Here is a 26,312-nt window from a genome sequence, read left to right as displayed (position 1 = left end):
ATTCTATCAATACATGAAGAAAGATCAAAATCTACCAAACAAAAATGTATACAGCAACAACAGTTCAGGAAAACCATTTCCGAACAATACCAATTACACGAGAACCCAATCACCATATAACTCAAGTTATAGAGGAAGATCACCAGAACGAAGAAATACACAAAATTCGTCACAAAATCATTACAATAGACCAAATAGTCGAAATAACTACTCCAGATCAAATTCAAATACAACACAATTTGTTTCTAGATCTAATTCCCAATCAAGGAATAAATACTATCCAAACAATCAGTCACGAAACTCATCATATAATAGAAATAGAAACTACTCCAATAATCGAAATAGAAGTTATTCAAACAACCGAAACCAGAATTACCCGAATAATCGATCAAGGAATAACTCATATAACAGATCAAACTATAACAGACCAAACAATAATTATCAAAACAGATCACGAAATAGTTCACAAAATCGACATTCAAGTTATAATAATCGTTATAGAAATTATTCCCAATCACCACACAGAAATAATAACCATTATAATAATTCTAACAATCGCCACAGAAGTAGTACACCTAAACATCAAAGACATATTAATCAAGTACAATCAAATCCAGAAACAACATCAAACCCCCCAGGTATTGATGACACAGTAAATGACAAACTACTACTAAATCAACTAAACTGTGGATCATCAGATTCAGAAAAAGATACAGAAAACACTATCTCCATCAATATGATAGCAGTCGAAAATGACTACGAACCTATTATATATGAACAACATTTTTCATCACATATATATGAAAATCAATTAGAACTCCTTCACAACTATTATATTGAACCCATCCATTCCACACAAACGGCACAAGAAACTAACGAAATCAACACTACAAATCAATCCAATGAAAATGACAAAACAAAATGCTTGAATACAAATCACATCTATCAAAATATACAAAAAGAACAACCCAAAGAAAAAATTTGGACAATTCCATTTCTTTTAGAAAGTCCAAGAAACAAAGAATTTCCACCACCAGATCTTGAAATTGATTTTTTAATTGATTCAGGAGCAGAATCAAACATAATAAACATTCCCACATGGAATGAGATAAAAACATTACACCCAAAACTAACACCTCTTGAAACCTCCAGTAAACTAGCAACAGCACAAGGATCAACATTGGTAAACTATGGAAAAATTCAATTATTTCTTCTCCCCACAAGAACAATAGAGCAAAATAAAATTTTAAATAAACCATTTAAACAAATATTTCATATCACTGATATAAAACACAATATCATTGGAATACCATTTATCTCTAAATATATACCAACAATCAACATTTTGAATAGTAAAATACTAATCAAAGATAAATACACAAAAACAAAAGACACATCCCTAACATTTTTTCAAAGATTAAATAAACAACCACCATTCTTTTCAAAATTTTATCCAATATATAACCAACAAAGAAAACACCTGAAACCACTATCAGGAAACATATATAATTTTTCAATAAAACAAGTTCACCAATATGATAAAAAACAAAATAAACAACAACTCTATATGTCAGACTTTGAATTCAAACCTATCCATAAATTTTTCAAAATCACAATTTCATCCATAAAATATTTGAAAAACTCGAATTCAGATATTATTTCGTTACATGTATACAATAATACACCCTATCAAGTAACATTACCTTTAGGACTTTTGAGATATTGCGAAACCAACGCTACGATATCACCAGTACACGAAAAGGCATACCGCGTAAATAATATACTCCAATTATTAGATATTTGTCAATCCACAATTCTTAATGAAGAATTATCCATAAATAATATAATAAGTAATGAAAAAAGAAATACAGATTAATTCACAAAAACCCCATATTTCAAACCTACATTCAACATAAATAACTATACAGAGAATCAACAGAAATTTTTAACAATGTTTAACTTCCAACATTCACAAATAACACAAGACGAATTTGATAAGTTAGCCAAACAGCTAATAAAATATTCATCAGTCTATGCAACATCCAAATTTGATGTTGGCAAAATCAGTTCATCACTACATCTCCCATTAAAACCTGACGCAGTTTTCAAAAAACAAAGAGCAAGTAAAGTACCAATTCATTTACACGATAAAGTGAACAGATTACTCGATATTTTAGAACAATACAAAATTATATCACCGGTAAACAAAGAAGAACAACCAAAAGGTAACACATTTATCAACCCTGTTATCATCCTAGCAAAAAGAGAATCATTAAAAATAGTTCTAGACGCTAGATATCTTAATTCACTAATAGACGAATCAAAATGCAATTGGCCTATTGAACCAATACAAGTTATTTTAACAAAAATAAACGGAAAATACTTTACAACCGCAGATATGAATAGTGCATATAATCAAATGCCACTAGATGAACAATCGCGACGCTTAACACAATTTGTTATTGGAAATCAGCAATATGAATTCAACCGCCTATTCTATGGAATATCCATAGGACCAGCAGCATTTTCAGCTTTTATGAGTAAAATTTTTAGACCACTAATACTAAAGAAAAACGCAATCACCTATCTAGACGATGTTTTTATGCAATCACAGACAAAAGAAGAAATGTTTAATGTTTTAGAACACTATCACAAAATACTTCAGAACGAAAATCTGAAGGCCGCCCCCGATAAATCACACTTCTTTTTAACACGAGTTAAATTCTTAGGACACAATATAGAAAGAAAAACAATCACTCCATTAAAATCACGCATTGATGCTATTCAGAAGCTCCAACCACCAACAAACAAAAAGAAAATCCAAGAATTCCTTGGAATGTTAAATTTTTTAAGCAAATAAGTCTATAAAATGCAATTATACCTAAGACCATTCTATAATATACTTAGACAACAAAATAATTTTGAATGGAACACAGAACATCAATAACGATTTAAAGAAATTAAAAAACTCTTAACTGAACAAATTTCAAATACAATTCCAGATCCAAATCAACCATTCTATGCAATGTGCGATGCTTCGAATTTTGGCATCGGCGCAGCATTATTACAATCACACAATGGCACAAACAAAATGAATCTTATATCAGCAAATTCTCGATTATTCACTCAAGCAGAGCTACGACTCTCAACTCTAATGAGAGAATGTACAGCCATAATATATACACTAACAGAATATGAATTTCTGATACTTGGATCAAAACATCCAACAGTTCTATTCACAGATCACAAACCAATCATTTTTCTCTTTACACAAAAATCTAATCCAAATCACCGAGTTTATAGATTTCAATTAATTCTAATGAAATTCCCAAACTTACATATAGTTTGGACAGCAGGAAAGAATCTTGCATTACCAGACACTTTAAGTCGAAATACACCACCTGAATTACTTACACGTAAAACTACAGTTGAAATACCCAAAAATATAAAATTTTACCTTGCAGAAAACGAAACATCACCCCGACTAGAATGCAAATATGCAGTAAAAACTGACGTTGAACAATCACAAACAAATAATCTACAACACTTCCCACTTTATTTAGATTGCCAAAATAACCACTACGAAGTTGATCTACTTGGAACATCAACTTTTAAACCAATTCCATATTCACAATGGATAAAAAATAACACCCAACAAAAAAGAGTAAAACAACACCCGCATAAAAAAGACCTTTTTCCGTTAATTGAAAAAGAAAATCTAACTGATAAAATAAATTTATCAGGACCGCAAACAAACGATTCAAAATACACAAGAAATCAAGTTTTTGACCTCCATGACCCACTTGATACAATTCCTTTATCTAAATTAGAAATAGAAAACATTTTTCTCCCCCCAACAGATAAAATTACAATTAATACTTTGAAACAATATCAAAATCTTGACCCAATAATTAGACAACTAAAATCATGGCACAAATATAAAACTAAACCCGTAAAGGCAGATACAACAATATTAGGAAATAAAACACTCCTCCGATATTTTCGAAAATTTAATAATACAACAATTAATGAAAACACAGACCTTCTAGAATACCAATTAAATGAATCTACAGTTCCCTGTCTCCCTTCAAGTATGATTCTCATAGCTTTTAATATCTCACATACACAAAACATTAAAGGACACCCTGGATCAGAGAAAACATATTCAAATTTCATACAAAACTTTTATTTTCCAAATGCACCAATTTGGATAAAAGTACTAAGCAATGATTGTATAGTATGTCAGCTAAATAAACCTTATCCAAATCAAAAACAAATAGCACAAAAACAAGACTTTAAAGGACAAAGTTTGTACTTTAACCACCGTATTTCATTTGATACAAAAGGACCAATTTCACCATCATCCGAAGGAAACTCTTACATTATGGTAATTGTTGACGCATTTACACATTATGTAGCACTTAACCCAGTACCACATTGTAACGCTTATTACGCTTACACAACACTTTATGAACACTAGATAGCCAAATTCGGACTACCAGAAATTTTAGTTACAGACAACGGTACGGAATTCATAAATAATGAAATCATCACACTATGTCATTTATATAACATCAAACACAAACCACGTACATCTCACGCACCTTGGACAAACGGCTTAGTCGAAGGTACGAACCGTTCACTACAAGAATATCTTAGATGTATCATCAATGGAAATGATACAAAATACACCGAATGGTCAGCAGATGTAAAACTATTTCCCTTAGCATATAATTCACAAATCACGACAACTCTAGGAATGTCACCATATGAAATGGTTTTTAATCAAAAGCCACGCAAACCAATTATGTTTACAGCAAACTCTCATAAAAATGCACAAAGTCATTGTCAACCGAATATAGACTCAATTTGTTATAACCTACCTTTACACACACACGATGAAGATCATTTTCATCACCCACAAATTCTTAAATTAGCCTCCGGTACACACACCGAATGGATTTTAAACAGAGATAAAAAACACAATGAAATTTACCAAAAAGTAACAAAAAAGTTGTTACAAAGGCAAAACATTAATGAACCAATAAATTCACACTTTACACCAGCCTCCGATTTAAAAATTGGAACATTTGTTTTAATACCCAATTTTAACACTCAAAAAGGAATTTCTAAAAAATTACAACCCCTTCGTAAAGGACCATACCAAATAATTGCCAAACCCATTGATGTCACATATAAAATCACCGACTCAGACAAAAAAGAAATTGTTCAACATCGAAACAATCTATTACCTTATTACCCAAAAGAATACGCACTACGCGAACTAACTCAATTATATTCTTTCACAGGTTTAAAAATTATTCAAAATAACCCACATACGGAGAATAAAATAAAGGAACAACATGACATTCATCTCGAAAACCAAAATAAAAAATCAGCTACAACGAAAAACAATACAAAAAAGCTAGATCAAAATATACCTCAAAAAGAAAGAAAAAATAGAAAATTGACAGAAAAAATAATACCCCAAGAACAAATCGACAAATCAGAACATAGAGAGTCATCACGACTTAGAAACCAACCACGTAAAAACTATAAAACATTCATCCCACAATCTAAAATATTAAAGAAAGTCGAATTTCAAAAACAGCTTTAATTTTATATTTCATAATCTTTGCACCTCTGAAATATTTTGAACTTTCATTTTTCAAAATAACATGCTGACAAACACGCAGCGACTCTAGTTCATAATTAGCCAATAGGATTCATCCGATCCGTCACCTTCTCTAACTCTAGCACAAATCAACTAGACGAACGATATTAAAACTCCAGGCATATCTATAACTATAACTTTGCGACCTCCAGGTCAAAAATAAGCAAACCACTCCAACTTGACAACTAAAATAAATATCACCATAATATCATAACCCTCCCTTATCTAATAACCCAAAAATCAACAATATTTCCCCAACTCAGACCTCAAATACCCCCCAAAACAAATATGTTAAATTAGCCTAAAGTAAAAGAACGACCATTTTAATTAGCCTAAAGTATAAAATCTCAAAAATACCCCAGATCATTTGACAAATAAAAATAAAGAAAAAGAAGACCTCCCGATCACCATAAAATTTGCCCCCAACAATTTTTCACAAAACTCAACCCACTTGTCAAAAAACCAATAAATAATTCGACCACACTTGAAAATTGCCTCAAACACCAAAAAATATTCGATCGAGAAGCCATTTCTTAAATGCTCTTCTCTCGACCAGTCAACATAATTCTTAACATTCTCATAAACTTTTTAACGATATTTAAACTTTTAATCATATTTCTTTTTGATACCTTTGAATCTTTTGTAATAATCTTAATCATTTTTTGCAATATTTTTTTAATTTTCTATTCCATATTTGAACTATACCTCCAACTTTCGAAAGCTATTGACTATATCCACAGGTACGATTCACAAAACGTATCTAAATGATACGAACCATTTTTAGTAGAACAGATATTTTTTTACTATTTGTAATTTTTATAACATTTCTATCATCCCTCATCTTGACAATATGCAAATGTATAAAGAAAGCAATCATCACATTCGCCCTAGCAAAAATCCTCCCAATTCTCTTTCTAGAAGAATACTATAATAAACTAAAATTTTTCCACTAAAAGAATAAATAAAAAACCATCAAAAATTGCTAATCAACAATCACACAGTCAGTCTTCACCGACATCATCCCAAGATAACCCAACACCACCTTCAACTACCCAAAACCCCCAAACATCCACACGAATTTCCTTTCAAGATAACCCATATACTTTTGAAGAACGACACGCTCGCTTATCTGAACCACTAGAACCAGTTCAACGACAAGCACCTCTAAGCAAACCAACATATAACTTATACCCAACACTATCACAAGAATTAAGTAGAATACGAAATCCTAGTCAAAACCAAAATACAGTCGAAATAAATAGACAAATTATACATCCTCGACGAAACAGAAATTTTCAAACTCCCCGAGTTCATTTTGATATACCTCAATCCCCATCACAAAGTACTCCAGAAAACCCCATTGGTATATTACCAGAAACCCCTACGCTTCTTTCACAACGTAGCACCTCAAGCCTACCCTCAGATTACTTAGGTTCAACACCAACATCTGAACAAATACGTGAAAATCCCTTTAACCCCACAAACCAAACATCACGACTACCATATTGGACAACACATTCATTCACACAAGGTGAACCAAAATTAATCAATGATCCAATAGATATTTCTACGGATACAACAACATCCTCATCACTACCAGAAACATTATCACTACCATCAACACCATCAATAAGCCAGATTTCACCAACGCCTTTTAACTTAAATTTCCCAAATAACCTCGACGCTAGATATCGAGAACAATCATCAACAAATATTCCTTTAAGACTAGACTGGAATACATTCACAGCACCTCCAACATTATTTGGACAACACCCAGAAAATAACCGACTCCACAACTGGGCACTCAATAGACTACAATATAGACAAGACATCCACGAAGACATTCGTGATCATAACATCCAAATACTCCAACAAAATAGTCTACAATTAAAATTTGAAATAACGGTTAAACTAAACAACATTACTCAACATCCCTACCCATTAAACCCGCCAAATATAACAGCTCAATCACTACCACCACAATTTATAACAACTGAAGTAATATAAAAAAACGACAGATATACCAAAAAGACAATTGTTACATCACATTTTATAACCCATACTCAGGATTATCATACACATGTATATTCTAAAAATATTAATTTTTCTCCAACTCTTTTTTCTAGTAATCTCCAATCAAAACATAAACCCTTCCCCCCGCACAGGACCCCAAGATTTATTAGTAACACATTACGATTGTGAAGAAAATGAACAAAAAACACTACACAAATATGCAATAAATCAAGTATCACAATGCGAAACAGAACCACAAGCTATAGAAACTACAAATGTAATAGCGACACTTTATTCAAAAGCCCGAGCAACAACAGTCATAGGATATAAATTCACAGCAACATTTTCTGAAAAGAAAGTACATTGTTCACAAGTCTCAAATGGAAATAAAAACCGACTTGACCACGAATCATTCTACCAGAGTAATATCGAACGACTTTTACATCTCAATCCCGAAGATTGTAAAAACGAGTTACTCAGACTAAATATCACAAGAAATAAAAACACAGATAGAAAATTAGTATATTTCCAAGTTTTTGCAGATTCTGTACATCAAGCAGAACTTGAAAGATATCAAGGACATATAAAACTAGATGAAAAATACCCATACAACGGCGCACACGGAAGATTAACTTATGACATACACGATAAACACTGGATACCACACATTGGTATAAATAACCCATCAAACTGCAAAGCAGACACAAAAAATAAAGGATATCAAGAAATCATGTTTTTCGATTGGAAAATACAACTCGAAAAAATACAACTCACACGCGATTTATCTGACAACACAATGATCTATCAAAGAATTAGATTACCCTGTAAAAACGATCAAGGCTATTGTGACCCTACAACACGAACACAAGCAACAATTGTTTGGTTCCCCGAAGACACATGTACAACATTTCAAGTAGCAAAAATACACGCTCGTATGATAAAATTTCACGAAAAATATTTTATACAATCAATCCCATATGAACAAATAAATCCATCACGAAAACAAAGTTCTAATTTTAGAAACATACACAATATAGAAAATAAATTGACACGTTTTCAAATATATCAAGAAACAGAACTTGCATGTAAATACAGAAATCCACTTCACAAAACACAATACTCCGAAATATTAGTTGAATACGAAAAAGGATTCGACATGACCACTGGAAAAGTAAAAATCGACCCATACGCCACAAGTCACCCTATAAACGAAGGAACATCATATATACCAGTTGATTTTCAAAAAAGTAAAGGTCAACCTGGTGGACATCTAAAGCCCCATAACACTAGAAGCACACGTTTACAAGAACTATCACTAATGAATAGTACATATTTCGGTAATATCCACTATGATATTCACTTAGATATGAAATTAGACTACACAATTAGCCGAATTTTTCAAGAAATGTCACTCTCTGAATTAGAAACACTTCAGCAACTATGCGAATTAGAAAGGACACAAATCCTACAATCACTTGCACTAGCAGTATTAAAAATACCCTACGCAGGATATTTACTATCAGGAAATAGATCAAATTTTTTAGACTATGAAGGAAACATTTTATGGTTCTATACCTGTACCAAAAAAGTATCACCACTATATGTTTTTGAAGATAAACGATGCTATAAAAGAATCCCTATCTTTTATAAGAATAAAGTACATTTCGTTGACACACTTTCAAGACGAACCTATTTCTGGGATACCGCAGTCCCATGTGGATCAGAAAATAGCCACAATGTAGTACAACTGAACCCTGATGAAGATAAATATTACCTTTTTACCCCATATCCCACATTAATGCAATCACTCAAAAAATTTTCACCTGAAAGCATTAGAGCTATTGCCCGAAACCCAAATATTGACCTACAGTCAATTGGAATATATTCAAAATCCGATATCCAACATCACATTAGAACACAACAATTCCAAGAATTATTAACACAAATGGACACTATACAAAGACAATCAATTGACCAAAACTTACGCAAACTTGCCGAAACCGCAGGATTTGCAGATATTTATACACAAGACTATAGCGGATATTTTAAAGACATTAAAGACTATATATATCTAAACGGTGAAAAAAACCGACCACAAGATGTCTCACCTATAAATATTTTTAGCTTTGTTACACTCAAAAATGAAATTCTTGATTTTCTAGGATGGCCCTATTACATCTTAGAAAAATTAACTATTTTATACGCAATGTTTAACTTTATAGAATTTCTTTTTTCACTTTTAAAAGGAATCTATAATACATGCGCTATACACACACAAGTAAATAGACAAGCAAGGATACTATTTGCAGGATTTTTTGGAATTTTTTCATCATCAATAAACAAAATTCTTTTAGACGCACAAATAAAAGAATACAACACAAAAATAGCAACAAGACAGAACACATATGACGAAGAACATAACAATGTAGAAATAACGCCCACAGCACCACAGTTGCCACCCCTACCACATAACCATCCATTATCCCTAGTCCCACGAAATTTTCGAAATTTAGCAATAACACGTAATCCAAATTTTAGACCAACCATATCACAAAGTCCCATTCAACATATAATGACACATCATTCACTAGATGAAAATACATATGAACAAATTATAGAACAACCCCATACCACCGCTTTTCAGTCTCAAAATAATAATTTTTTTTAGCCCACGATGAGCCGACAACTTGGATCCCTACACCGCTCAAATTCCCATCCAACCAACCTCAACACTCCAATTACAATAATTCCACTTTTTGCTTTCCCGCCACCCGATTTCCCAACCAATATTGTAACATCAGGCATGAATTCAGACACTAATTCACATATCTCAGTTTTATACTCCGTTTCACAACTCAATAACCCAAATATTGAAACCCCTGATGAATTTGCAGACTCTGAACCATCTCCATCCAATAATTTTCAAACCAACTCCTCAGTTTTTTCAAAACCCCCTTTTCAACCAATCCCACCAAATAACCCACTCCCATCCATTTCTACACCCTCTTATGCTTCACAAGTCACCCCAACCTACTCTTCATTTCATTCAGACCGATCATCCAATTCTCCAGATACTCCCCAAATCTCCCAAGAACTAGATAAATTTATCACCCTACAACAACAACCCTTCCACCTTGAAAACCCCACTATAAATCAGATTTCATCCACAATAGAATCATCAAACCCACCTACCCCTACACCCTCTTCAGCTTATACCGCATCATTAGCACCATCATCCACATCCACCGAATCATCAAATAGCACTAATAGAGCTTATCGCACTTTCAAAAGAAAATTCCCAAACCATCCATTTCCAACAAAACCAGGAACAGCCCGTGAATATATTAATTATCCAAATCACACTAACACGAAAGATTTTTTAGCAATCACCTTACCTTCATTTCCACAATATACTTTGAACACCCCTAACGACACTAACGACACACGTAGTTTTGTAGATGAACAAGTTTTAATGCCTACACTTCATTGGACATCATATTATCATTTTACTAACCCCCTTTGCCTACCTTTATCTAATACTCACATCGATATAGAAAGAAATCAAGATATGCTATATCGACTCACCACACCACTAACACATAGACAATTTACTTATATAGGATATAAAAAGTCACTAAAAACATACACTGCACCCCGAGCAAACGAATATACGCTAGAATATTACGATCACAACATCATCCGAGCTAACCAAGACCAATTTTTAGATGATGATCGTTTCGCTAACCCACAAATCACAGAAAAATTCTTCATAAAAACACCATATGTATTTACACTCAATATATTTGATCGCAAATTCGACCACGTCATTTCTGAAGCACTAACCGACATGCAAGCTTACGAAAGTTTTAAAGAAAGATTTCAATTATTTTCATTAACCTTCAATTTCCTTGCACCACAAGAACGCGATTTGCACTGCTCACACGACATTATGTTACGCACTAAACAAACCCACACATATACATATTATCGCTTCATACAAAATCATTTTGATCTACACACTCCATCAAGACAACCACATCACCGTTTTCAATTTATTAATTCTAAATACACATCACCATTTTTTCTTAACTTCACATATTGCATCAAAGATACTAACCTTCACGGTATTCTTCGCAATTATGATCCCATAACCCAAATGTATATTTTTTGTCCCATCACGAAGACCTTCAACGCAGAAGAATCCAGACCCTTCCTTATCCCACATGAATTTATTCAACCTATAGAAATCCCGATATTAGAATTCATTCACAACACTAAATACAATCACAAGTTATATAATCTCATCCAAAACACACCTTATGAGTTTGCAGTTGGCACTGAAGAACTAAAAACTATTAAAGCACTTCAATTGCTTTGGCCACTGCTTCAAACTAAAAACATCATTCGCATACTAGCAAAATTACTAACAAATTCCGACATAATACACGACATCTTCCCCCACGGTTTTTTCCCCGACGACTAACAGGTAAGTATAATTTATCATATTCTTCACTAATAAATTTGAAATAAATACTAACCATTCTTTATCCATGTCTTATTTAGATTTTTAGTCTTCATCCCACAATCACCTACAAATTACACAAAAGAAAAATAAAAAATAGAAAACTTCTTCAAATTCTTCAAAACTCTATTAATATTTTGCACTAGATAAATTCAATAAAAATCATACCAATGTAGTAAATTAATTTATAAATTATTTCCCTAAAAGCAGTAATTCTAATAATGATGAAAATTTGTAACTTAATTTTTCCCCAAAAAACTAGCAGTAAAATTGAAATTCTATGTAGTAAATTGATAAAACGAAAATGCAGTACTAACCTTTTGATATTTCCACTCACTCGCACAAAAATTCTATCCAAACTCGCACAGCTCGCCCACGAAGAATTGTTTAAATAATGAATTTCAGTTTCAAGCTTTCACACTCAACAACTCTAATACACGATAACACGTTTCAAACTTTCCTTTAACCCGGTTGGAAAGGAATTATATACAAATCAAAACTAACCAATGCAGCTTACTAAACACCACAAATCATAGAATAACAGCATGACTAAGGAAAGGAAACCAACGGTACCCAAACCGGACTAACCCAGTTTAAAACTGGATAATTTATTCTTTTGAAGACTATTATAAAGTCTAAGAAAGAAATAATAAAACTGTAATAATAATAAAGAAAGAAGTTCTTCACTGTCTAACTTGATTAAAATGGTTAGTTTTTCAAAAATTTCTATTAGTCCAAGGTCGTTTATAAGGGTTGGGAAGTGAATTGACGTTTGAGGTCGTTAGAAACTTTTAAAATTATGGGATGGAGAGAACAAAATTGTTCCGATTTAATCCAAGGAAAGCCTTGATGATCAGTAATAGAATAAACTAACTGTAGTTTAATTTGAAGTTAACGATCCAAGGAAAACCTTGATGATCTGTTCATGAAAGAAAAGTAAGTTATGGAAAACGCGGATAAGTTTTTGATAAGTTTTTATGTAAAAAGTTTTAGTTTAAAAAAATTTTAAAGTTTATGTTTAGATGATTTTAATTTTTTGAACTTATGCTGCTATGTTTCAGGTGGTTAAGCTGAGATGGGAAAAATCATGTGTGTTAGTTCATGAAACTAACCATGAATTTTATTACTAAATAATTTTTGTATTTTTAATCAACAAATTATTTATGCAAAAATTTGATTTACTGCAGATTTTAGGGAAACGACTTAAGTTCTTTTTATCAGTCGTTATTGTTTAGATAGTATGTTTAGCACCAAATGGGTTGTTGAAGAGTTAGTCTTCAAGTTATTTTCAGGTCAGTAAGTGAAAATTTAAGTTTACTGCATAAAGTATTCTAAATACAAAAACTTGTTCCGGCTTCCGTCGTACTATCATGTAGTAGAGTGGTTCGTTTCCTGATCGTTGTTCAATTCTTGATCTTGTCTTCTTGCAATACCTAGTTTTTCTTGTAATGTTTGCAAAATTGGCGTAGATTAATTGAGACGTAGAGACATTTCTATTAAATTATCTATTCCATCTAACATTTTTGCCATCTTGCAATTGTCTAATTCTAAGTTCTATTGTCTATTCTAAGTTAGTTAAGGTCTGGTTCGAGACTTTTTGTCGCACCAGATGAGTTATGACCTTTGGCCTGTACTCATAGAGTAATTTCAGATAAGGTGCACCGTCTGTTCGTTACGCTATTTTATTTTCGGCCGGATAGGTTCGTGCAACTTCCATTACCAATATTAATCTTACTCTTATATCTCCAGTCTCAATAGATCTAGTGTATACTGGTTTTCGCGAGTTAGTTCATGGAGTTTTTCCAGAAAGAGTACAACTGTGTTCTAAGATTTATTCAAATTGTTCTGGTGCTGAAACTACAAGTATTTTCAGCACTTACAAATAAGTGTTACTGTTAGAGACGGAATATGATTGGTTAGTTAGTAATTTTTTATAGTGATAGTTTTATCAATAATATAATTCGTTTATAATACTAATTCAGAACTGGTTTCAGTACCCTATAAAGAACTAATTCAACGGCTCATCAGGTATTATTTGTACCTTGTGACGATTACCCACACTTTGGGGGGGGGGTGGTGGTAGTTAACAAGTCCTTGTATAACAATTCAGTTAGAAGATACTACAAAACGTAAGATATTGCAAAATGAACATTGATAAGCAAAAAATGATTCCGTAGAGAAGAACAAAATTCAGCAGCCCAGAAATATTATAGAAATTTATATAAATTTTATTCAGGGATAAAAAAAACGGTACGCCATATAGAGCATAATCATTCATATGATGGTTTTTTAGTTGGTGAGGCGGTAAAAACTCTATCGTGCCTGTGGTAACCGCTGCGGTGCACGTGGTAATGAAGTTGCTTCGCCCTATTAGACGAGACTAAACCAATGGCTCTTCATTGATAGGACTGAAAATTGATAGACGTTCAAAAGCATCCTCTGTTTCTAATATAAAAAGAGGAGTGTCAAAAAAAAATCCAAAATGGTACTCTAAATTACTGACCGTCGGTTCTGTATGAATATCGTCAAATGGCTGCTTCTTTATATTTTCTACTTCACCCTCTATCTTGGCCCACAGCTTGTCCAGTTTTTCAAATTCCAAATCAGCTAAACATAACCGTAAAAGAAACTAGTTCCCACTAATCCTAGTCGAACATGAATTTACTTTTTTCCTTTTTAGAGCATCTTTTTTTTCTGTTTTCACGCTTGTGTTTGCGAAGTGCAGCTTCGCTTCCGAGCAGAATTTTGAAGTTATAAGTTAACATTTCACTCGGCAGTTACCTCCCTGTATTAAAACAAGTTTTTTTGGTTGAAAATACAACAGAGAACTGAACCAAGTTGTCATAACCTCTGTGTCTTCCCACTCACCGAAGCTCACCCGAAGATGTAAAATTGAAGCAAAGTTTTAATGATATGTGAAGAAATCGTAATTGTGGCAGTGAAAAGCTAATTTTTTTGGGCACGCTATCTTTTTTCGGCAGGATAGGCTCGTGCAATTCCTTAGTCAAATACCAATCCTTTTCTTACTCCTGTATCTTATATTTCCTAGTCCCAAAGTCCCAATAGATCTAGTGATATAGTGTTTTGATTGCGAAGCTAGAGGAGAGAAGAAAGCATCTGATTTCAATCTTTAATAATAGTTCTCTGAACCAGCAGGGTGTCGGGTTCACAAATCATGGGTAAGATTTAGTTGCGGATCATGATTGGTTAGTAATAAGATGTATAAATACACACACATATGTTATTAGTCACCAATCAATTCGGTTTTTTTAAAAGTTTTTTCCACTTACGTTTCCACTATTTTTGGATAGTAAAACGGGTATATGGAGGGATAATAAATTTTCACCAGTCCTCGTTGATTCCATTTTTTTATTCTTCTAAAAATTCTGAGTGCTGTGTTTCAAATAAGTGTTTAGTTTACTTAAGTAGGTTTTCTGTTTTTGGGTAAGTTTGAAAACGTGCTAGTTTTTTTTCGATGCCACGAAAGTTTCAATCAGTATTGCTTTGAGACTTTGTTTGTCGAAGACTCATTTTCTCAAGGTTATTGATTCAATAAAACGTTTTTTGATGAGTTTTATAGAATTGTGTTAGAATTTGTGCCATTGGAACGTTGTGCAGTTGTCTTCTTCAGCGAACCAAACAATAGTTGCTTGTGTACGAAATGTTGGGTCGCAACTTTCTTGATGAATTTTACAAGGTAAACGGTTCTTTTGATATAAAACTGTGTCAGTTTTTGAATCTCTTGTGAGTTGTCCTTGTTTTAATTGTATTTTCCAATTAAAAAAATCGGAAAATCCTCGATATCCTGTGTTTCTTGTACTAGCTTCACAATTTGAGGGATTGTTAATACTTATGTGGGGTATCCAGTTCTTATGATAAAAATCTGAGAGAGTTATCTTAGGTGTACGTCATGATATGGATATTTTTCAATTAATTATATCAAACCTTGGCTGTTTTCTAATTGTTGTTGATGGTTTAAATCTAGGAAAATGTGGAAACTACTTTTGTCTTTGTCTTCTACTAAGTTAAGGCGTTGTAATTTGCAACCATCAGGGTTAAAATGTAAAATTCGTTCAATGCTGCTTTGATGTGGCTTTTGCTTAAAATGTTTCTACATTTGTTTTTTTTTTTGCTTGTGCTTCTGATTCGCATTGAGTGATCTGATTTATAGCAAACTCATGAAATGTTTTTTTTGTTGGTTGCTAGCAAACGTAATGCCCTACTAAAAAATCTTTGATCTGATTGAGGTGTGATAGTTCTTAATTTTTTATAACATCAATTTTTTAAAATTACTCTTGAAGTGCTATCAATTGCAAGTTATGATATTGGTTGTCTTGATGAATATCGTATCTTTTGTGTAAACAATTTAAAGCCCAACTATGGAAACGTGTGCTATCTGAAGAGTAGAGGAGGAGCTACAAATGTCTCGTCTCAAGTTTTAATGGCTAGCTTGAATTTCGGATTTCATTTTTTGAAAACTGTTGTAATCCTGATGTGTACTTACAAAATTGTGGCTAGCTTGAAAAGGAAAGTGTAGAGGGTAGAGAAACTGTTGTTGGAAAAGAAGATGATGATGTTTCTGATGGAGTTGCAGATGGGTCATTTACTAGGTTTAGTTCATCGTGCTGATTTTGATAGGTCACCACATATGGAAGACGTTTTGAGGCTATTGAAGGGAAGAATGAGTTATCTCTTAATTGTTGTGATGTTAGGGCTGAATCTATGTCTGTTGCTAAACGTCGTGCATATGATGAGGAATTTATAATTGGAAATGTAGAGGTATCTGATATAGTTTCTGATTGTGACGAAGATGAAGGCTGTGATGGTGAACTTATTTTGAAACGAAATTTTGGTGTTCAGAAGTTTCTGTTTGGTCGTGGATCAATTAATTGTCTATCTATCGTGATTCCTTGTGTTTGATTTTGATTTTGATGTCTTATTCGTCCCAAATCTTGTAAAATTGAGGGTCACATGTTATAGGTTGGTCTTGTGGTTCACTTAAAAGTGAGTTTTGACGTGCTCGAAAAAACGGTTCGGAATATGATATTAGTTGTTTTTTGAGAGTGTAAGGGTTTTTTACATATGAATGTCTGGTTGTTTCTGCGGATTTCTTGGAAGTGTGTTCTGATTATCGGATTTTCGGTGATTTGAGGTAATTTTTTGGGTTGGTTTGGAGGTGGGGAGATTGGGTTGAAAGTTTTATTAACAATCTTATACTCTGATAATTTTGAACCTCTCTATATTTACGATTTGAAGTGTTCTTGGAATTATTCTTTGAAAAAAATACTTTCATGATAATGGCTATTAAATTCACAACAGCTGATTATCTTAGATTTTGAAAAATGGTAGATTTGCGGATGCTACTTAGGTTAATAACATTGCTGGTAGATTGATAATTTCGTTTTTTTTGAAAAGATATCTTAATATTACAAAAGAAATTTTTTATACTAGCCCTTTTTTACCTGGAAAGCTAGGCAAGATCTGCTGGGAAATGGGATAGATGTAGCTGAAAAAGGACGTAGAAAATTTAAAAGTGTTTACTAAAAAAATTAAAAAATTCCAATCAAAAAGTCTAAAGTAATTTAATGAAAAGTAAAGATTTGGAGAAGTTTTCAAATTTAAATAGAAATTCTTGAGAATCATGACAATTTGTTTCAAAGCTAGGATTTGGAAAGCGGCTTCGTTTATTCAAAAGGTCTTTTAAATACCAAATTCTTTTTATGCAATAATGAAACTGCATATTGCAAATCACTGATGGGGTTGAAAATTGATAGGTATTGGTGAAAGATAGTCTGCAGGAGTCTGTATTAAACTTTGACTTCTGCTTTCATTTTTTGCGTAAACAGGCGTCTTTCTTAAGATATCTTAAATTTAGAATTATGATAGCAAAACTCTATTTCAGGCTAATTTAGCTATTTTTTTTGAAGTTTTTGGAGTGCTAGTGTATACCAAGTTATTGGTTTTTGCTGAGGGTTGTCAGGAGAGGTCTACAACTTGACATGATTTTTTTTTCACCTTTTACGAACGTTTAACGAAATTTTGACCCAAAGGTCTTAAAGTTGCTGTTATAGTTCGAGTTTTAGATAGGAGAGAGTCCCTTAATTGAACGGTGGCGACGAACAAGAATGTATTCAGCAATGATACGTTGTGGTTGGTCAGATTCTGTTACTGTATTTCTCAGATTTTTTCAGTGAAAAAATTGAAGTGTCAAAGGAATTAAAAGATTCAAATAGACAAATTATGTGATGCCATTGATATCTTAAAGATGCGGTAGTATCGGTTGAGGATATCAATGATATCAGGCATATGTTCTTGTCTTTTTTTTGGTATATTGTGAATTTTGACTTTTTTCAAAATGTTTGTGTTATGAATGTTTGTTATTTTTTTTAGTTTGGTTTCATAGTCTCGAAAATTTTTGGAGCGTGAATTTTCCATTTAATTCTAGAGTAAGTTGTTTTTCTTGTAGGTTACGTATTTTTTAACGGGTTTGTTCTCATGGAATTGTAGTTTTTCTTTTTGTGTGGTTAGATGCATATTTTGTTGTGGTTGATATATTTATTTGATTCTACGAAAGGATTTGTTTTATTTGATTTTGGTAGTATTTCAACGATTTGAAGTTTAGTGAATGTCTATTTCCACTTTGTACAATTTCTTTTTCATTTTCATGAATAAATTTATACCTGACAACATTTGGTTTGTCAAAGATTTGGTGGTTTTTTTTCGGAGTGTTTGCATTTTTTGGTATTTTTTTTCTACGGAATGAAAAGTTTGTTGTTAAAACCTGTGTTCCAATATCTAAGGTCGAAGCTGGCGTAAGACGAGAGTGATTTTGTTTTTTGATTGAAAGTTTTTTCTTTCTCATTGTTTTTTTGTTTATTTTTCAAAATAACTCACTAGCTTTTTTGTCTCTCTTTAAAATCCATTCGCTATGAGTAAATGAGGCAAATTTTAAAAATGGTGGGTGATGGAACTTGTCATCATTGTGTGTGAGTGCTAAATTATAAAATACTGAATCTTTTGGTGGCTTGCAGTGTCCTTGTGAGTCTTTGAATGCATTTTCTGTAAACTTTCTGGCTTACGAGGTTTTTGGTGGAAAGTCATTTCACATGGTGATAAACCTAAGGTTATGAAAAAATGAGAGTTGTATTCTCGGGGAAAAATTTGATCTAATTTATCAATTCCTTTCATAAAACATCTTAAAAACTCTTGTAATGAAGAATTGATAGGTTGCCTTATACAAATGTAATTTTCCGTAGAGTAAGTGAAGTCCATGATCTGTGTTTTATGTTGTATAAATGTCATAATGTTATGGTTTCGTAATTTATAAGCTCAGAGCCATTACCTGAAATTTTTTGAATTGTTAATTTGTTTTTCAAAATCTGTTGGTTTTTTTAAATTCGTTGGAAATAGGTAAACAATGTATTTTTTTTAATATAGTTATCTTAAATTTGTAATCTACATTCAATATTAACTGTTGGTATATTTTTTGTAATAAATAGAGCTCCTATGATGTTAGGTTTTTTGCTTGTAATGTAAATTATATCTGTAAAAAAGGTTTTTAAAAGCTTATAGTTTTCAGTTGTTTTTGTAGGCTGTAATTGAAATTTGATCTTTCCATAATTTTGCAAATTTTTGCCTTGTGCTGTTGCTAATTTACTTGTTGCATTTTGAAGTAACACAGACTAGTTTCGTTATTAAACTTATTTCCATGTATCTCTAATTATAATATTCGTTTCTGCGCCTGCGTCAAATAGGAAATCTATTTCTAGGTCTGAAAATGGGAGGATATTACTTTTGTTTTTTGAATTTTCTAAAAGAAATGGTAGTATCCATAAATTTTTTTGGCTGGATTTTGTGCAACCTTGGAGTATGTAGTAATTTCTTTGAATGATTACATTTTTGGATAATTTAGTATTTTTTTTGTTAGATGTGATCGGGTATGGGATATATGTTTTATTAACTATTTGACTTTGTTCAATTTTAATGGTTTTTCGATCGAGTTGTTTTTTTTTGATACGGATCGAGTTGAATTTGAGTTATGTTTTTGTTTTCAATTTTAATCATTATGTGTTTTGGGTATCGCTTTCATTATCTGAGTTTTACAATTAATTGTAGCATGTTTGGGGTTTCGTTTAATTATATCCCGGTGGGGATTGCTCCTGGTTAATTTGTCGTTGATGTTTTGTGGTATTATTTTTGTGATGTTGATTTAATCGGTTTGAGTTTCTTAAGCTGTTATTAGGAAGTGGTGACTTTAAGAAACGTCGAGATGTCCTATTTTTGTAACTATTTTTTCAATTTCTGTAATTGTTGGAATTGCCTCCTGATATATTACCACTACTCCTTATATTTTAGCTATTATTTGAATGGTGCCTATAACGGTCGTATGAATAATGTATGTTGCAATTAAATGAACAGATTCTAGGACTACCGTTTGAGTAGTTTTATTAACGATTTTTTGAGTAAAATTGATTTCTACTGTACTTAGAATATTTATTTTTGTTTGAGTTTGAACTTGAGAAGTGTTTTTCTTTTGACTTTTGCGGCTATAGGAACGATTAAAATTATGCATTGTATTATAATTTTAGTCCATCTGAGGATCTTCCTCGAGCGTTACTATTTCAAGGCGATTGTGATCTATTAAAATATGAGGTTGATAGAATGGGTTTTCCTGAACTATTATTACTTGAAACATTCCTATTGGTAAGTTTTGATATCTTTTTCATGTATTGTTGGAAAGTTTTTTTGGTTCTTTAAGTTTTGATGGTCGATTTGATTCATCTTGTTGATTTTTTTCTGATTCGGCGTTACTGTGTCCGTATTGTCCACAATGTTTACAATAATTTTTGATGTAGAATTTTTCCTAAAATTTGGGTTTCTGTTTTTTATATTTGGGTTTTCTTGTATTTTGAGTAAATTTTGGGTAAAATTTGTAATTTCATATTCAATCTGTTAGTTGTTGGTATATATGACATGTGTTTTGGGTAAATTTTGTGTTTCTGTTTTTTATATTTGGGTTTGTTTGTAGGTTACGTTTTTTTAACGGTTTTGTTCTCATGGAGTTGTTGTTGTTCTTTTTGTGTGGTTAAATGCATATTTTGTAGTGGTTGATATATATTTGATTCTACAAAAGGATTTGTTTTATTTGTTTTTGGTAGTGTTTCAACGTTTTGAAGTTCAGTGAAAGTGTTTAACTGTTTGTTTTGTTTGGTTCTGATGATGATTCAACGATTTGAAGTTCAGTGAATGTCTATTTCCACTTTGTACAGTTTCTTTTTTATTTTCATGATTAAATTTATATCTGACAACATTTGGTTTGTCAAAGATTTGGTGGGTCTTTTTCGGAGTGTTTGCATTTTTTCGGTATTTTTTTACGGAATGAAAAATTTGGTGGCAAAATCTGTGTTCCAATTTCTAAGGTCGAAGCTGGGGTAAGACGAGAGTGATTTTGTGATTGAAAGCTTTTTCTGTCTAATTGTTTTTTTTTGTTATTTTTCAAAATAATTCACTATCTTTTTTGTCTCTCTTTAAAATCCATTCGCTATGAGTAGCAGAGGCAATTTTTAAAAATAGTGGGTGATGAAATATGTCATCATTGTGTGTGTGAGTGCTAAATTATAACATACTGAATCTTTTGGTGGCTTGCATTATCCGTGTGAGTCTTTGAATGCTTTTTTTGTAATTTTTTTTGGCTTACGAGATTTTTGGTGGAAAGTCGTTTCGCGTGGTGATAAACCAAACGTTGTGAAAAGTGAGAGTTGTATTCTCGAGGAAAACTTTGGTCTATTTTATCATTTCCTTTCATAAAACATCTTAAAAACTCTTGTAATGAGCAATTGACAGGTTGCTTTATACAAATGTAATTTTCCGTTGAGTAAATGAAGTCCTTGGTCTTTGTTTTTTGTTGTATAAGTGTCATGATGTTATGGTTTTGTAATTTTTAAACTCAGAGCCATTATCTGAAATTTTTAGAACTGTTAATTTTTTTCTGAAAATCCGTTGGTTACTTTTTAATTCGTTGGAATTATGTAAACAAAGTATTATTTTTGGATTATAGTTATCTTTTATTTGTAATTTCTTATTCAATATGTTAATTGTTGGTATATATGTAATAATAAATGGAGCTCCTATGATGTTAGGTTTTTTGCTCTTCATGTAAAATAAATCTGTAAAAAATATATTTGAAAGCTGATAGTTTTCAATTGTTTTTGTAGGCTGTAATTGAAATTTGATCTTTCCATAATTTTGCAAGTTTTTGACTTGTGCTGTTGCTATTTTACTTGTTGCATTTTGAAGTAACACAGACTAGTTTCGTTATTGAACTTATTTCCATGTATCTCTAATTATAATATTCGTTTCTGCGCCTGCGTCAAATAGAAAATCTATTTCTAGGTCTGAAGATGGGAGAGTACTTTTGTTTCTTGAGTTTTCTAAGAGAAATGGTATTATCCATAAATTTTTTTGGCTGGATTTTGTGCAACCTTGGAGTATGTAGTATCTTCTTTGAATGGTTCTATTGTATAAATTAGTATTTTTTTGTTTGATATGATCGGGCATGGAATATATGTTTTATTAACTATTTGATTTTGTTCAAATTTAATGGTTTTTCGATCTAGTTGTTTTTTTTATAACGATCGAGTTGAATTTGAGTTATGTTTTATTTTCACTTTTCATCATTATGTGTTTTGGGTATCGCTTTCATTATCTGAGTTTTACAATTAATTGCTCCTGGTTAATTTGTCGTTGGTGTTTTGTGGTATTATTTTTGTGAAGTTGATTTAGTCGGTTTGAGTTTCTCAAGTTGTTATTAGGAAGTTGTGACTTTAAAAATTTTCGAGTTGTTCTAATTTTGTAACTATTTTTTCATTTTCTGTAATTGTTGGAATTGCCTCCTGATATATTACCACTACTCCTAATATTATAGCTATTACTTGAATGGTGCCTATAACGGTCGTATGAATAATGTCTGTTGCAATTATATGGACAGTTTCTAGGACGACCTTTTGAGTAGTTTTTTTAAATGAATTCTCGAGTATAATTGATTTCTACTGTACTTAGAAAATTTATTTTTATTTGAGTTTGAACTTGAGAAATGTTTTTCTTTTCACTTTTGCGGCTATGAGAACGATTATAATTATGCATTGTATTATAATTTTCGTCCACCTGAGGATCTTCCTCGAGCGTCACTTTTTCAGGGCGATTGTGAACTACTTAAATAATAGGTTGATAGAAAGGGTTTTCCTAAACTATTATTAGTTGAAACATTCCTATTGGTAAGTTTTGATATCTTTTTCATGTTGGAATTGTTTTTTTTGTTCTTTAAGTTTTGATGGTCGATTTGATTTGTTTTGTTGTTTTTGTTCACATTCGGCGTTACTGTGTCCTTATTGTCTAGAGTTTTTTTAAATAGTTTTTGAATGAAAGTTTTTCCTAAAATTTGGGTTTCTGTTTTATATAATAACCATTTGTGTAATCTTTTCTGCTAATTCATCTTCAGTGTCCTGTATACTGTTGATATGTGATGTATTTTTTTCAGTATTTGAAGCATACTGTATTTCTTAGTCTTCTAATTCGTTTAATTTCCTTGTGGTTTTTGCTTGATCTAATTTGTCTACAAGATTTCCAAGATCAATATCTGGTTTGCGAATTGATGAAGTGTGTAATGCTCTTCTTTTGATTAGTATTTTTTTTAAAACAAAATTGGGGTGCTTAGGTCATCATTAGAATCTCTGTCGTCTTTTTGTGTATGTAATTGTGAGTATTTTTAAAAAATGGCTTTCCATACAAATATTTCTGCTCTTACAGCTTGTTGGTTAATTGTTTGGCTCGGTTTTCTAGGGATTTAAATATTTTTGATGTTGTTTGAACATCTTTGAAAATTCTCGCGAAAATTGTTTTCAACTGAATTCTGTTTTTATCGGCTAAACGGATAACAATTTTCGAGTTGGCCCATCAAAAGTTGTTTGTAACCATGCTATACGTTTATGAACCAGTTTTGACGAAGAACTGAGTGTATAGGTTCTGGGCCTACATTGAAAGTTAGATTTACTGTTATGGCATTTCAAAATGTTCAACAGAGTATTTAAAGTTGAAAGTCATAAGAAATTCATCTGGTGTGATTGACGATCAACCCATAAATTATGGATTCATTATCATTTGTAGTGATTCTGCTGTGTTTGGTATTTGAGTAAAAATTGTAAGCTGGTTCCTAGTAGTTTCGTGTTGTTGTAGAAAAATATGGTTTTGTAATTCATTTTTCATTGCTTCTGGTTGGAAATTTTAAGTATTGGGTATTGAGTTGAAAATGTGAGACTTGATTTTACTGTGTTTTGGTCTTCGTTGATCATTTGTATGAGCGTCTACAAAAAATTCGCAAAAAAATCTGGTTTTTCCTCGTTAGTCATTTTATCTTGGATTTGTTTAAAGTCTTGTTTTACAAAAGTATTGTTCAGTATCTGAGAAGTGTTTTCATTTCTTCGTCCGTATAGTTTTTTTGAAAAAATGGAAAAATTTCAGAATGGTCTGTGTGATTTTTTTTCTATTGAGAAAACTGGCCGATTGTGAATTTGTAATTTGATGATAGGCATGATCTGGAGATTGTAATAATTTTGTTTGAGCTTGATCTGTTAATGGATTATTGAAACTATTATTTGCGAAAACTTTTTTTATGGGTTAAAAATTTTTTTTCTTACAATTGCATGTCGTGATGTTTGTTGTGATGAAAGATGGAAACGTAACTCAAGTTAAGAGCAAAAACATCTTTTGTGAACATGTTTTTGATGCATTCCATGAATGTTTTGAAAAACCTTTTCTATGTAATTAGTTTGTACTTTATGTGATGGAGTACTATTAATTGAGTTTGGCGGTAATTGCTCTATTGTGAAATGTCTATTTTGTGAGGTTATATTGCATGAATTGCGTGAGTAGGGATAAATTTTCTGTCTTTCGATTTTTACTACTAGAAATAAAATTTGCATAGTCTTCATAAAATAGGTTATGAGATAGTGGTTAAGTGTACTGGTCTTCGTGATGCGTCACTATCTGGGAGTATATGACAAATGGTTGGATAGAGTCATCCTCAAAGTTTCGTCCTATTCTTGAATCAGTTTTTTCATGAAATGGTATCAATGTTAATGTAAAAAGTTCAATGTCTCTTATGGGTTGATTCCAATTATATGTTCGGGCTGGATTGTCCCGAAAGTCTTTTTGTTCTTCTGATACTTTTCGAAGATGATGTTAATGTCCCTTGTGAGTCAAAAAAAAATATCTGATGTGTTGCTTTTTGATTTCTGGCTTGCTTCAATTTACGTATTGTTGTAGTATCTGATTCTGAAATTACATTGCGTTTTCCTGAAAATCAACTTTTTAGTAATCGCTTTTGTCCAAAAAAAAAACATTTATCTCAGGGAGCGTTTTTTAACCCAATTCAACCTAATCGTTGTTTATGTGGTGTTTTTAGGAGATCGCATCAAGAAAAATTACTTTGAGAATTCTGCAGAAATATTGTTTATTCGTTTGCAAAATTTGATTTTGACATAAGTGTTAGGATGAAAGATTCATGAAAAATCAAGGCGTTAAATGTTGTTCCTTAATTATTTTGTGATAATTATCCTAATCAGTTTGTCGTGGCAAGACAGGTTGAGAAGAGACTTGACTGATGTTCCATTTATTGATGTATACTGCTGTCAAACAAGTGACGTTCTATGCTTTTAAGTATTCCTAGTCTTACTTGTAAATCGATCGGAGCTTTGGAGAATTGTACATCAATCTTAATGGTTTAGGTAAAACTAGAAAACAGGTAGATCGATAGATACTGTTTAAAGCTTACTAATTTTAAAGTTACCTGCCTTGAAGTGTAAGTTTTTGAAAGAAAAAAATGCCAGCGAGCCCTGTGTAGTTTAAAGGGTTCGAAAAGGAATCGACACCATGGGTGAGTCGTTAGACACTGAGTTGAAAAGATTGGTTGACCCTGCAAGTCGAATTTAATAGATCCAAGGGCAGCTTTGATGATCTAGGAGTTGAAAAAGATATTGATAAAAATCTTTAAGATTCAAGTTTCAAAAAAGATACCTTGATGCTCTTGTAATTTAAAGGAATATAAGG

The 26,312-nt window shown here is 32.0% G+C and overlaps 1 protein-coding gene across 1 annotated transcript in view; it reads right to left on the bottom strand.

Moving 5' to 3' along the window:
* Window positions 1–14,974, bottom strand: part of LOC134839917 (uncharacterized) — a 46,972-nt gene extending 31,998 nt beyond the window's left edge. The window contains exons 1-2 of the mRNA XM_063855544.1: window positions 14,914–14,974; window positions 14,713–14,816 (exon numbers count right to left, since the gene is read on the bottom strand). Of these exons, the coding sequence (XP_063711614.1) occupies window positions 14,713–14,816; window positions 14,914–14,974 (165 nt within the window). The remainder of the gene's footprint in view (window positions 1–14,712; window positions 14,817–14,913) is intronic.
* Window positions 14,975–26,312: the final 11,338 nt, after the last annotated feature.

Source organism: Symsagittifera roscoffensis, chromosome 2, assembly GCF_963678635.1.
Source record: "Symsagittifera roscoffensis chromosome 2, txSymRosc1.1, whole genome shotgun sequence".
Taxonomy (NCBI): domain Eukaryota; kingdom Metazoa; phylum Xenacoelomorpha; order Acoela; family Convolutidae; genus Symsagittifera; species Symsagittifera roscoffensis.
Note: the sequence above shows the minus strand (reverse complement) of the source record. Positions and strands in the feature narration are given on the sequence as shown.